Below are 15,107 nucleotides of genomic sequence, written 5' to 3' on the forward strand. Positions count from 1 at the left end.
TAGATTTTTTAATAATTCAAATGACTGATTTTGAAGAGTACCTCATTTTATTACTTTGTATTCTGTACAGAGTGAATTAAATTTTCTAAGTTGTTTGGATTTTAATATTTCCTGAAGAGAACATTATAAAGCTGTATAATTTACACAATTTTTAATGGTCTATATAAGTTGAAAATTGATTTATGAACAACTATTTACATTTTTTTTTTTAATTTACATTCTATACTTGTTTAACATAATTTGGAAAGATTAAAAAAATATTTAATTAATGGTTAAAAAATAAAATAGCCAACCCTAAAACCAGCTGTTGGTCCTTGCATTTATGAACTTGAGTCTTTTCCATTTCTCACCAAGGTAAAACGTTTGAGATATAATTTCCAAATGCTTATGATGTCATGCAGTAGGTACACAGATTTTCAAATCAAACGCTTTTGTTTTTGCTATGCTAATGTTGTGACCTTTTCTTGTATTAATACATATGATATATGCATCATTAAAAGAAATGGAAATGTATGAAAACATGCATTGAAAAATTGCGTCCATTCTACTGCATTCAAGTGGTTGATTTGTCACACTGATGAGAGTAAGTTAGCATTGAATATCACTTTAATGAACTGACTATGTTCTCACACTTGATTGCTAATATTTAATTTTAGTTCCTAAGCTATTTGTTTACAATTCTGTGGAGTGGAGTCTGGAGTTGGCATAATCCTAGAAATTCCCTTAACTTGTCTAATTGAAAAGTCTCTGACTTCCAAGTGGAGGACTTGAGATTTCAGAGCTAAATAAAACACAGCAGACCTGTAGGATTTGATTATCAATAATGTGTGTGTTGTGCTTAAGGGTGCATACCTGTTGTCCATTCTGCTTTATACTGCAAAACTCAAATGATCACTTTTTGGTTGCTGCATCCTTCCATGGGGAATGTTTATTCTTGCCTTAGTAGTATTCAGTTTGCCTCATTTATTGAAGTGCTATCTGCTTCTTTCAAGATCCATAAGATGATTGTAGCTGGCTGTTTACATGTGGAAATAAAAATGCCTTTTCTGTTAAACTCCAGCACACAATTCAAATGGAAATGAGGATATTAATGCCTTACAGAGGAGAGAATTTTAAGATTTTTTAGGTTTATTATTATTATTGATCTGATGTAGTGTGAAGACTGTGTATGAAATGTCAATATCAGCTCATTATTTCAGAAGTGTAAATCTCATCTATTTGCTTGAATCCGTGTCACTAAAGAGGGCTTTGGTGCATCTGGAAGATATGTGAAAATGTTCTCCACCCCAGAAATGTCTGTTTTTGTCTTATTCTCGCATGTTTCCCAAAATCAATGTTAACCAGTTTGCTGTTGAAACCCTTTCCAGCTTGCTTGTTGGTGTTGCCCTGTATGATCCCAGCATTGTTGGGGAGTAGATGTTTCATCTCAAGAGTCTCGTCATGCCATAAACATGTTCTGTTGTCTTGTTCTCTATTTTGTTTTGCTTTGTTTGCGATTTTATTTTTAAGTATTGTTAATTAATTGTATAACTGAGTGTTTCCAGTGAACGCAGTCCTGTTTAAAAGTCAATGATAGACTGTTCCCTATTTGTTCACCTAGGCTGACGAAAGGTTTCGAAAGAATATTCAGGGCTCGCCTCAAGCACAATCCAGGCAGCCTAGCAAAGTGTTGGAACCCCCAGTGCCTTCGCGCTCCGAGTCCTTCTCTAATGGCAACTCTGAGCCTGCCCCATCCGCAATGCACAGGCCTATGGAACCACAGGTACAAAACGACACCCTTTTTTCACTTCTTCCTTTCAGGTAACACACAGCTGTCCCATTTTTTAGAATACTGTTTAGGCTATGCATCAGGAAATTTGTTTCCACTTTTTGAAAACCATTAGTTTTTCCTTGTGCTCTAGTATTACTGATTGAACTCGGTACTTGCATGAACAATATGTCTAGAATACACGGTGCATTGAAGGCAAGAGACTGAACGAGGGCAAACTGGGTGCTTTCAGCTCCCAATGTTTAAATCCCTTATCCAGCAGTCGTAGTCAGAATGACCAGTCATTTTCCCTGCATCTGCAAATCACAAGCACAGCCTCTGCCGAACAACACTTACTTAATCAATTTCTCATACTCTGAACCGTGTAAAAGTCACGTATACATCTATTTCTGTGGAACCATTTATTGCACATGAAAAATATGGGAAGTGTATTTCAACAACAGCTTGGAGAAAAGGATCCTATACTAGTGTCCCCCCGGATTAATAAGTCACTAAGGGGATTTAAGCAAGTTATCGTTGAGACATTTAGGAGCATAATATTCCACTGCAATAAATGGTTCTGAAGCAGTCTATAAACCATTATTCGTGTGAAGATGTACAATCCATCTTCGTGTATGTATGGGATGCTTTGGTTTGTGCTTTCAAAAGTTGTCTAATTTAAGTATACATTAATGTTCTAATGGTAAAAAAAAAAAAGGTTTACATGCTTAGAAAACTATTTGATCCCTGTCTGAATGGTCTATTCATTAGTTTCACTGTAAATGTCTCTAATACATGGCTGCACTAGGAGTACATTTAAGTGTTTATTTACTGAAGTTGTCCTGAAACACTTATGTATAATTAAGGTAAATTTAAATTGCAAATATACTTCTTAGTTATATTAAAGAAGGACTAAGATGCATCTCTTAAAATTGAATGACTTTCTTCAGCAATGCCAGGGTGCAGAATCGCAAAAGATTTCTGTGGTTTTAAAGTAGTCCTGAAGGCAAAACTGTGGAGAATATTCTCTTGATATTGATCCTTAAAACTTTGTCATAATATAGCCTCAGAAAACCATACAATTAATACACAAAGTTGTTATCCATATTTAAATTAGATCATAGCAAAACTATACATTTGTATATATGTGTGTGAGTTTGCTTGTATTGGTGTAGTTTGATTTACATATACATCACATTTTAACCCACAAGGACATGGGCTTCAATAACCTGCATTGCTTCTTAGCAGTTGTGTGTGTATGTATATAATCAAGTGTCTGTCTGATATCATATCCATTTGTTTTGATCCACTGTCCCTTTGGCCTCTTCTGCACATTGCACCAAAACCCAAGCTGAACGTTGTTTATTCTCTCCCTATAAGGTACAGTGGTCCCATCTGGCATCTCTCAAGAGTAACGCTTCCCCCGTGTCTCGATCCCATTCCTTCAGTGACCCTTCTCCTATTTTTGCACATCTTCATCTTCGCTCTCAGGATCCATACCCACCATCACGCAATGACTTGCAGCCAATCTCTGAGCCTAGAGCAGACATGCCTGAGTCTGGCCCAAAGGATAAATACCCAGGGCCCTGGGCTAGAGCAGACAGTGAGGAGGTCCCACCCAGGGTAAGGACAGGCACACAGGACTTGACTTTCTCGACCATCTCGAGCGGGGGGTCAAATGAGCAGCAGTCCAGCATCGTGTGCTTGCGAACTAGCCGCTTTAGTTTTAATTGGAGTTCTTGTGATTTGGGTGATTTATGGGATATTAAGCTTCTAACATGAAAAACATTTAGTCTAAAATAGACTGTCTATGTGTGTGTCAGCGTTTTGTCCTGTTCCTTGTTATGTTCCCTCTCCAATGCCCCTTTTTTCAGAAAATGAATAATTTCTCAAACTACTATAATGATCAAAATTGTCAAAACAACCATGCACCAGCCTAGGCCCACTTTGCCAAAAGAGCAGTCTTATATCCATACTGATCAGTTTGAATTGCAAGTCCCTGCCAAGCCTTGGATTCATTTAAAGATGGTTATTGGTGTCCATTTCCATTCATGTTAAATGTGACATTATAACCATAATTAGTACTAGCTAAGCATGTTCAATGTTATAACTAAGGTTATATTCATTGTGGCACATTCAGTGATTTGACAGGTTTTCTTTGGTTATTACAATCTTTCAGGAATTAATTTTGCTGGGACTAATTTTTCATATGAAATCTCCTTTAAAGAGAATGTAGCAGAGCTGTTGAAGTTCTGATTGGAAGAGATGTTTTCTGATGTCATGCTGGTAATAGGTGTAGAGAAATAGGCTCTGTCGATTTAATGTCACCGCCAGAGTGGGGTACTGTAACGCATGTTGGGGCTGGTCTGCTGCTCATTGGGAACCCTGTCAGAGGTGGACCTTATTCTGCAGTGAATTCAACTGTGAGCAGAGCCATAAGGATGCTTCTTAGTATAGTGATGGAAAACATTGAACATGCTTTGTTTTGTTTTACATCAGGGCTTTTATATGCATGTCTTTTTTAAAGTGAGGAAAACATAGTTGACTTCTGCTGTATCTTTTCATGAATTGGCAAGTGCCCCTCTTCTGGTCAACACAATGATAGGGGTCCTGTTTCCCATTCTGCTCACAGAGGTTTCCCCTTGTAAGGACGCTGTCCATAAGGAGATGTCTGTGGTTCATAACCTTGGCTATCATTTCATGTTCTGTTCTGACCTGTTGTATGCAATGTTTTTTTAATGACCTTAAGCTGCTAACCAAGTTCATTTGGCTCTTTTGCACTTGCTATGCTGCAGCTCTGGCTTCCTCTTGCACTCCCTGAACACGCACAGATACTCAACTCACACCACTGCCTGTTTGAATAACCTTGTCTCTATATGTATTTCTATCTCTTAGTATATATTGATGTATATATTTTTGGCATAGTTCATTTATTATAAAAGGATATATTTTATCTGAATGTAATTTCATCCCAGAATATATTGTTAAATTGTATTGCATAACAAATCTTTGCAATTGGATACAATAGTATGTAAAGATTAGTACCATGCAGTGTTCTGTTTTAGTACAAGAGAAGGCCTATATATGTAAAACATGCCTTTTGACAGGCCCTGAAATGGTTACATGTATCATAATTCAAAGATTAATAAATACAGTTCAGTAAATTTAGATTTTATAATTTTAACTATGTATAGTTCAACTAAATGTCCTTCTAAATTAAGAGGATTTATGGGAGAGGTGTTAGCTTCCTGTGTATTGTCAGTTTAGAACTGGACAACATTGAATACAAAAGCAGACAGTTGTTTGTAGTCACTAATATGCCACAGTCACAAGAGAGAGCAAATGATTTATCTTGCACGAAGATTAAAAGAAAATAAACAACAAAAACCAATCATCGGTGACATTGATTAAATGAACCATTTTTTAACATCCTGAACTGGATTACTTCTGGATTCAGCAATAAGGTAGAGAAGATGGGAACAGCCTGCAAATCTGCAACTGCAAATCTGTAAGTGGTTAAATAATCTGAGGCACTGTTATTCCTCTTGTCAGCATTTATTCTACAATACATACTGTATTTATGCACTATAATTAGACATAATTAAATTTATCATTTTTAATCTTGTTATATTAAGCCTGCCAAAAGCATCTTGAGGGGTTTTAGACTGTTGTAACAGACCTGATAGGATATTGCACTGAGGCATTAGTGACTACAAGGGATTGGTTATCCCTGTACTGTGATGGTTCTTTGGTCCTTCACTGACATTACACGGGTAAGTAAGATGTGACTTAGGAAGGATGACCTGATAATGGGTAAAACCTTGCCTTCATATATGGCTCTAAATTATTGCTGTTGCTACATATGCACATTTTACCTACTGTGAGCTGAATATATTGTCACATCTTTGATTATGATCTAATTTGCCCTTTAAACCTGAAACGGTTGTTTCCTTACATTTAGGCAATGTGACCAGAAGAAAAATCAAGAAATGTTATTAGACGTATTAGGTTTTATTTGCTTCTGTCAAACAAAAAAACAAGCAATTCTGTCCATAAACATGATTACAGTAATGACTAGTCAGTAGAGCAACTCTGCCTGCTGCAGAGGGCCGCACTGGCTATTCCAGTCAGTTGGGATTAAAATTCAATGTAGCCTTTCAGGTGACTTCAGTTGGTTGGTTAATTTGGGCAAACATTCCCGTCTTTAGAGAACTTAATATTTGCTTCTTTTGGGTGGTAGTAATATATGAGGTACTATAAATAGAAGAAGCTGTTGCAGACTTCTGGGACTTAAGACCGTGTTGTAGAGAAGTCTGAGTCCCAGGCATATTCAGAGTTAGTGACCCTCTGAGTGCAAGGTTCTTGCCCCATTGCTTCCCACCCCTATGAAAGTGCCTGTCTCTGCTTGGAAGGTTCCTGTGAGGACAACGTCCAGGTCTCCAGTGCTGTCTCGCCGGGACTCCCCTCTTCAGGGCAGCGCACAGCCCAGTGGCCCGGCAGGGCAAAGGAACTCCACCAGGTACAGACTTGCCAGCACTGCCTTGCTGCCCCAGATGCCCACCTCTCACTGACAACCCAGCACCCTCAGCACTACACAGCCCCCCTCCCCTCCATACAGCACACTGCTGTCCTTGTTCTTTTTACAAACACTGTAGCTGTAGTCTGTGCTGTGCAGTATGTTTGATATATCTATCATGTTGATCACTGAAGCCATATTTAAGTATCTATATCTATAACTCTCTCTATACCTCTATCTGCAGAGCTATACATCAGCTATTCTTATCCATGTCACACCTGCAAAGTTTGATTTCATCTTCCCACTTTTAATGTGGTCCTATTCTTGGTCTTTTTTAAATCTGGACACATTGTGCATGTCTCTCTATATATAACAGTCATTAGTGTTAAAAATATTAACTTTTACAATGTAATCGATTATAAAGATAGTGATGATTGTTTCATCTGAAACCGCAGATGAGACTTTTGTTAAACCAGCTTTTTAGGAGGGGAATAGGGATGAAAAGGGGATGGTGGAGGGGCCTGTTCTTTAGCCGGAGTTGAGTGTGCAGGTGTGAGTCCTTATCTCCTGTCCCGCAGCAATGTGGAGCCCCGGCTGCTATGGGAGCGCGTGGAGAAACTGGTTCCCCGGCCCGGCAGTGGCAGCTCCTCCGGCTCCAGCAACTCCAGCTCCCAGCCCGGATCCCAGAGCGGCTCCGGAGAGAGGTTCCGAGTCCGATGTAAGTCCGCTTTGTCAGGGTAGCGCCACCAGAAAACATGTCTTCTGGCACTGTCTGCTTGCATACTCTTTTCATGTAGAGAAGCAATCTTGCTTAAGGATTTTGTATATTGTTTTAGTGTCACAAGGTTTTTAAATCTTTTGAAACGCATCTAAAACCTCACTCTTTTAACAAGGAAATCTGTCTATCCTTTTGATTTTCCTTTATACCCAGAAAATCTGTGTTTTATAGTAGTTCAGGTTTGTGACAATTATCTAGCTTACAAGAATAACATGAGTAGTTTTATTACTTTTCCATTTTATCCAGGTTTACTGCATGTTTGTTCATGGGTTCCTTTTTTTTTTTTTTTGTATTCAGCATCTTCAAAATCAGAGGGATCTCCATCGCAGCGTCCAGAAAATGCTGTAAAAAAACCAGAGGAGAAGAAGGATGTATTCAGACCAAGCAGGCCAGCGGTAAGTTCTGCTTTGTCATTATTTGGGCTTCAGTTACTAAAGTGAGTCCTCACATATTAAAACAGGTCCCTGCATATAGGTGGTTGTCTAAATGTTTGACAGTGATCCTGTCCACTATTGATATTTTACAAGTTTTGTACTTGTCATATGACTTTCTCATTAAAATTGGTTATGGTTTATGATATTTTTCTGATGTAACTGTATAAAGATCACTGCATTGAGGTACTGAATCGATGCTTTTAATAGGTCAGAAAAGTAAATCTACTGCAACCTCCAGAAGTAAGCATACTTAACCGCAATTAACATACAGATATTCTGACCTGTGCATCTTTTTTTGTTTTTCTCTCACCGACTGCTCTATCAACATCAACACATGTGGCATCATATGACCTTTGCATATGATTGTGATACTATAGGGTGAAGTGGTAAGCTCTGTCATAAAGCTACATTAACTCATTTCTAGATCTGAATCATGTGAATCACTGCTTGCTACTGCTTGTACCCTCTGGAAGAAAAAGCCATTTGCTTTCATTAAAAGGCTTGCTGATATGCAATGTTAAATGGATGCTTCCCCTCATCCTTCCTTCAATTGTTTTTCAATACCATATATATATATATATATATATATATTCAGGGTAGTCAGTATATTGTCAGATTTAAAAACCTGGTCAGTTAAGTGCTCTTCACCTGAAAATTGTTTAAATTAGCATCTTTATTTTCATTTTACCATCTTGTTTAAAAAACAATGTTTTGGAGATGGCATTTTTTGTTAGTATGTCAACCTTGAGACATGATCATGAAAAAGGATTATTTTTGCATAACATAAAGTATATCACTTCTAATACATACCTGGATTGTAGCTTTCCACATGGGTCTCAAGCTCTCCAAACCTGTTTATCATTTTCAGATCGATTAAAAGGGCAACCACCAGTTTGCATGGTATTAAGGTTTTTATTGTTTTGGCACTTTTTTAATGGGTATATAATTGGTCCAATTTTTTAATTTTGAAAATTGTCAATCTAAATTTTTATATTTTGGATTTGTGTAACACAGTACAGTATAAAGCTTGTGAATTTATGAGCTCTCTCATTCATCATCATTGTCCTGGCACTCATTGACTGGCACCACTGTAGTATACTTACTTGGGTTACTCTGCATCTCTACTGCCTTTTTTGAATGTGTTCAAGCTTTCCAGTGTCTTCCCAGTGGCGGCCCCCAGAGAGGGACTTGTTTATTCAGGCCACTGGGAAGAGAACAGTTTGGAAAGCTCCCTCAGCTGACAGCTTAAAATGCAAAAGACATCTAAATCGGAGTTTGGCCAGAGGACAAAAAGTTTGTCGGAATCGTCAAAACATGTTTCTAGTCCCAATTGCTGGACTTCATTATGTCTTAAGTTTTGCTTTTTCTTGATTATAAGAATTAGGGCAGATGTTGTCATTTCTGTTTTTGAGCTCTGAAATCCTCTATTTATAACTGTCTGACAGAATATGCCGCTGTTCTTGATTCTGTACTTGAAGATAGCCCACTCCAGGGCCCATCTGAACAGGAACACAAGGCAGTGGAAGTGCATTGTGGGAAGTCCAGGCAGCTCCATCACAACCCTGTTTGACCTTTGCCTCTTCCCCTTCGCAGGACCTCACTGCCCTGGCAAAGGAGCTGCGAGCCGTGGAAGATGTTCGGCCCCCCCACAAAGTGACGGACTATTCCTCCTCCAGCGATGAGTCGGGAACCACTGACGAGGAGGATGAAGAGCTCGACCAGGAGGGAGCGGACGAGTCCACTTCTGGCCCTGAAGACTCCAGGGCTGTGTATGTACTGACCTGGTGCACAGTGCTGCTGCTGTCCAATACACACAGGCTTTCTCACCTCTGCAGCCTGATGCTAAGACATTATATCACTTAGGAAGCTTGATTTAAAAAAAAAAAAATACAAAAAAAACTGACTTTAGTCTGCATTTCATTCTTCAGTGTCGTGACATGAGTTAATTGTTTATGCCCCAGAGGTGGACAAAAGGGTGGTGCAACTTCAAAGTTTATTTTATTCTTTCATCAGAATTCTCCTTCCTTTATTGGCATAGGAAGATGTTAAATTAATTGAAAGCTTAATATCAGCCTAAGGTTTGTTTGAGGAATCATTTCTGCTTCAGCAATATAGAAGACGGGTCCGGCGGGTTTGTAGGGACTGTAAATCGACAGAGAAGTATGCAGGCTTTTATTGAACATGTTTCACACATGGAATTTAATTGGAACTAAATTAAAAACTGTGATGAGGAACATGTATTTTCCAGTTTTAGGTGTTGTGAAGTTAAGTGAAGGTATAGGGTCAGGCAGTTAAGGATGTATGTATTGGATTTTATATATGCACATATACAGCTCTCCAAAAAATTGAGACCACTGCAAAATTATCAGTTTCTCTGGTTTTACTATTTACATGTATCCGTACATGTACAGATGCTGATTTAAGACATATTTGCAGTGGTCTCTTAATTATTTCCAGAGTTATATATTATATAGAGAGACATGGGTATTGCTCCTCTGATTTTCTTACTTAAAAATAGGTCTGTGTTCTCACGCTAATCCTTCTCGTCCATTAGTGATGTGACTGGCTCAGACTGTAGAGATGATAGATTGAGCTCCAGATGTTAAGGCATTAATGGGCTTCTGGGCCTCTCTCTCTCTCTCTCTCTCTCTCTCTCTCTCTCTCTCTCTCTCTCTCATGAAGATCCCCAAAAACATTCTGGCTCTTTTAAAACCAGCAGACTTGTTTAAAAAGAATACCTTTGTTGTGGAGTTAAACGGATGGTCCTTCTAATTGAAGTCTATTGTGCTTTTCACAGCCCATCATAACTTCCATTATCCATGTCTAGAAAAAGTGCCCTTAACTTTCAGAGACATATTTGCTCAAACAAAGTATAATTTTGGTTTGTGATCACAGGGTTTGTGTGATCTTGTCCTTAAACTCTCGGCCACTGACTTGCCTCCACTAGATCTTCTAAAGTGAGCAATGGGGAAACAGAGTCTGTGAAGACAATGATCGTTCACGATGAAGTCGAGAGCGATCCTGCAGTCACTCCCTCCAAAGATGGCACTTTAATTGTAAGACAGGTACAGTACACCATTTATTTGGCTTTTATGTTCTATTACTATTGTCATTTATTCACTCATCCATCCTGTTATTTTTTGTATATCTTCCCCCCACCTTTCTTGTTTGTTTGTCATGTGGCTGGTAGATCGCACAGTGTAGCGAAGGAAGTGGTGACAAGTCAGGGTGAAAATGGTGGAAGGGCCGTGTCTCAGTGCATGAACACGTCCTCTGTATCTGGCAGCTGTTTGCACGATAAAATGTTTCTGGCACCCACTGCTCCCCCCCAAACCCCACCCTCCCCTTCCTTTTCTTAATTTTCCACTTTGGTTTACAAAACAAAACAAGAAGGGCTAGACAACAGTTTTAATGAGTTCCCTCAGCTATCCTAGTAACCACATCTCCAGAGTACTGTATTTTTCTTCACACCTTCTCCCCGAGTGATGCACAACAGTGTTTATACCCTGCTCAATCTGACGCAGTGCACCTGTCTTTAAAGCCGTGTTTTGTTGCCGTATGGAGCTGCTAGAAGATGTATTAAGACACAGAAAGCTGAGGGCCCGGCTAATGAATGACCCACAGATCACACAAACCAATTTAGTGACCGACAACGTGATTTAATTTTTTTTGAAGCCCGTGTTCCGAAACGCTTTGGTGCTGCAAACCTTCCTGATATTTTGGTACTCCAGCCAGATTCCAGTTGACCAGCAAGGAAAGCCTGAGTGGTCAGCCCTGCTCATTGCAAATATTCAGTTACTAAGCACAGAGCTGAGATGAAAAGTGCCATGGGAGATCTCTGAATGAGCTCTGATAGATGCTGTGAATAGGTTACAGTTATAAAGCAGAAGAAACTTATATTGGAGCGACTAAGGAAAAAGCTGTGTAAAGGCATCAGTTAGAAAACCGCCACTCTGTAAACTAATTATGCTTTAAATGGTGTAAGATGACTTGCATTTAGAAAATGAAATAGGGTAAATAGCTTCAAAATGTATGTTGGTCTATATTTTCTATATTTATCATTTAAGACAATCCCCTGGACTTAAAGCACAACAAACATGATTCCTAAAATCCCGGTATTCTGCATCTTTATGTATTGCTATAGTGTATAAGTAAGATGTATAACACTCTTCCATTTAAGCTACTTTTAAAAAATGTAAACCTTACCAAATAACGGTGCATGTCAAAAAGCAGCATGTACGCATTTCCCTTTATTGAATCAATTCCCATTAATCCCTGTAGTTGGAAAGTAGAAAAAAAAAACTGCAGTCATGGACTCCGCAAGGCGTAATGTTTACGGAAACTAACCTTACTATTAAGGAGTAAGGCCGCAAAACTCGTAACACTCAGGTTAACTTGATGATAATGACTGGAGTTGCTGTGTGGACAAAATTTGGTGTTTTTGTAGTTTTTGCGCTAGCCAAAGAGTTATGAGAGAACACCTGCTGAAACCCTGAAAGAATGTAGAGATTTGCCAGTTTTAAAGTTGCTTATATGATTACATCAATCTGGAAGTGTGCTATAATGTATTTATACACTATTGTAACATGTAAAGGCATAAAACCACACTCTTGGGAACCGTGCGCATTTCCCTTTAATCCCCCCTTGTTTTGTTTTTTTTGTCTGATGAACAATACATAAATATCCCAAATAAACCTATTTGATGATCTGAAGTGTATGAGTCTTTCTGGGATTTTTTAAATGACTGTAATAGGTCTCGGCTGTTTTTTGTACTTTTCAATTAGCCACTCATTTAAAACCTGTCACTCTGAGAGAGACTTGCTGAGATCACATAAGGGGACAGTCAGGTGTATGTTGAGGAGCAGAGGTATTCAAAAAGCATTTGAAGCTATTTACACTTTAGGTTTTATTCCAAATTCTGTGGATGGTTAATCAAATGTTGATTTACTGACCTATTTATCTTCCATCTATCAAGTAGACTGACTAGTAGTTCCCACATCCCTTGAGCCAGACCAAGTGTGCCTGTTTTTGATTACAGAGCGCAGGTGACAAAAAGCGTCCCAGTCATCAGGAGAGCAATGGCTTTGCCGGTCGCATTCACCTCTTGCCAGATCTCATACAGCAAAGCCATTCCTCCTCCTCCACCTCCTCCCCATCCTCCAGCCAGCTGACTCCCTCCATGTCCCCCCAGACTCCCCTGGACAAGCTCACTGCTAACGAGGTATGTCCCGCACCCACGCTGCTGGCTGTTTTCTCTGGCTACTCCACTCTCAGTGCCAACTCCTCTGTAGGAAACACCGTGCCCTCAAAGCAGCACCCCTCCCCCTAAACCCCCCCCCCCCACCAGCACTATCATCTAGTAGAAACCTCTGTATGTTTTAGTATCCTGCCTCAACATTAGTGGAAGATGAGCTGCAAGCCTGCAAGATTTGTATTCCCCTCACTTGCCAGTTATTTTTTTTTATTATTTTTTATAGATTTTTCCACATATCCTTGAGATGATGTCACTAAAATGTGAAAGAAAATATCTGGCCCTGTAGGTTGAGACATCCTTAAAGTGTAAGCTTTGGCAGCATGCCCATTGTAATAGTTACTAATTATGGGGCACTACAGTTCCTCCCAAAAGACTGAGCTGGAATCAAGATATCGGTCATCTCTTCAGCCTCTGCTCTTGACACGAGCTGACAACGGAAGTACCCTTGGAATAGTTGGACATCCAATGCAATAACCACTGAGTAGTTTGACTTAAACATCCTTAGATCTTAAGAATTAAGCGGAAAAACTATTATTTCTAAAGGATTTTCTTTGTGTGTCCCAGATTGGTTTGTATCTGTGTGTGATAAGTCAATCCAGGGCAAGATCTTGCATTATAAAACAAGCGTTCATTCTGCTGATCAGATCTGTATTGCGCATTTAGTTTCCATTTTCTCTTATTTTTCATGACTTGAATAGATGTGATTGAATCAAATATTCTTCAAAAGAAATAAGGTTATATAGTCATGATTAGATTCCCTTTGGTAAGGTAATATTGAATCATAATAGGGTGTCGAAAGGTTCTCAGTATGTCAAGAGACTGTCAAGAAGAAAACGTTTCTGCATGTCCTTTACAGACTGCACAGACGTTTGGTTGATGCTGTTCACTCTATGGAATGACTGTTTTATACAATGGTTTTAATGGAGTGTATATCAGTAAAACTAATAATTATAATAATTATTAGGCAGAGACTGTCTGTTTATGCAACTGACCCCAGGTTGTGTGTATGTGTATATACATACATTGTACATTGGTGCTCAACATCTAAAGATCTCTGTTTATCCTTTTAAATCTCACATTTGATTCGGAGTATAGATTTGCACATACATTCTCTTAACTGTATTAAGATTACTCAATCTTGTTTTCGGCAATATTTTTTTTAAAGATTGTGAATATTGTTTTAAAACAAAATAAATTACTTGAAACCACTCTAAATTCTGCTGACGTATGACTTCACAATCAATCTTGTCAAAGGAGGGATTATGTGCGCTCTAAATAAGCGGTCAAATCTCTCGTGTGTTGTACAGGGATTATAACTTTCTGATTAACTGATCCCTCTTTGTACTTCTATGTAGAACATGGTTCATTCGTTTGCAGAGGGCAGTTGCTCTGTAAATACCAAATTTATTTCATTATCAAAGCTTTTAACAAGAACAGGGAATATGAAGTCATTCTAAGGAATGGTGACCTTGATTGGAAGCCTTGTGCTGCTGCTCGAGAGATGTTTTATTGTGGGTTGCTTGTGAGTCTGTAACGAACTGTGCCTTATCATGGTACAGTGTGTTTCAAGGTCATAGTAAGTCTAGGTTACATCACTGCTAGTCACAACCTCTCATCTTCTAAAGATAGCAGAGAACAGTTTAAGCAAGGGTTGCCTCATTCATTCCTTTTAATGTCATCACCTTAACATTTACACACAAAACTGGCAAGCGTTGATTTATTTTGTAGTATTTTCTTTTTGCCCTTTTTAGTTTCACATTAATGTTTCATCCTTTTTGTTACCCCCATCATGTCTTCCACTTTTTCTGTGCTTGTGGCTGTTCACTTCAACCCAAGTGCTTTATTTATGGCAATCGCATGCTTTCTAATCCCCCCTTTTCCTTCTCTCTCAAATCTTTTGTGTGTGTTGCACCAACAAATCAATTGCAAAATGTGTGAAAGCACTTCTGAATTAAGTGGTGACCCCAGAGGAGGCCTCATCCTGGAGTTGAGATGGGGCCTTCTTTCTGTACAGAGCATCTCATGACCGAGGCCTTGCCGTCGGTCAGCTGTGGCTGTTGTTAGAGCAGTCTGGAGGAGGCTGGTGACCTGTGGAGCGACACCTGGCCAGGAACCCAGAGAACCTGGAAGCACGAGTGTGAAGCACCTCTTACCTCCTGATTTTTCTGTGTTTTGGAATTGCAGCAGGAAAATCTCTCTGATTGCCAGTCTCACAGAACAACTCTGTGTGGATCTCTATGGGTCAGCATGGAGGCACAACAGAGTCAAGTTGAACAAACTTCACATTTTCATAATGATGTTAAACTCTTTAGGTATTTAAAAAATTGGACACCTGTCCACACAGCCTACTTGAAGAGAACAGCCTGTATGAGGACTCC

General features: G+C 39.1%; 1 protein-coding gene across 7 annotated transcripts in view; it reads left to right on the forward strand.

Moving 5' to 3' along the window:
- Nucleotides 1–15,107, forward strand: part of LOC136751117 (mitogen-activated protein kinase kinase kinase kinase 4) — a 90,677-nt gene that overhangs the window by 62,604 nt on the left and 12,966 nt on the right. For 2 of the 7 annotated variants that reach the window (XM_066706440.1, XM_066706444.1), the window contains 8 exons: nt 1,601–1,762; nt 3,128–3,370; nt 6,160–6,266; nt 6,842–6,981; nt 7,339–7,436; nt 9,069–9,244; nt 10,423–10,540; nt 12,514–12,696. In XM_066706440.1, the coding sequence (XP_066562537.1) occupies nt 1,601–1,762; nt 3,128–3,370; nt 6,160–6,266; nt 6,842–6,981; nt 7,339–7,436; nt 9,069–9,244; nt 10,423–10,540; nt 12,514–12,696 (1,227 nt within the window). The remainder of the gene's footprint in view (nt 1–1,600; nt 1,763–3,127; nt 3,371–6,159; nt 6,267–6,841; nt 6,982–7,338; nt 7,437–9,068; nt 9,245–10,422; nt 10,541–12,513; nt 12,697–15,107) is intronic. The other 5 variants (XM_066706441.1, XM_066706442.1, XM_066706443.1 and 2 more) reach the window with 5 other exon arrangements.

Source organism: Amia ocellicauda, chromosome 6 (genome assembly GCF_036373705.1).
Source record: "Amia ocellicauda isolate fAmiCal2 chromosome 6, fAmiCal2.hap1, whole genome shotgun sequence".
Taxonomy (NCBI): Eukaryota; Metazoa; Chordata; class Actinopteri; order Amiiformes; family Amiidae; genus Amia; species Amia ocellicauda.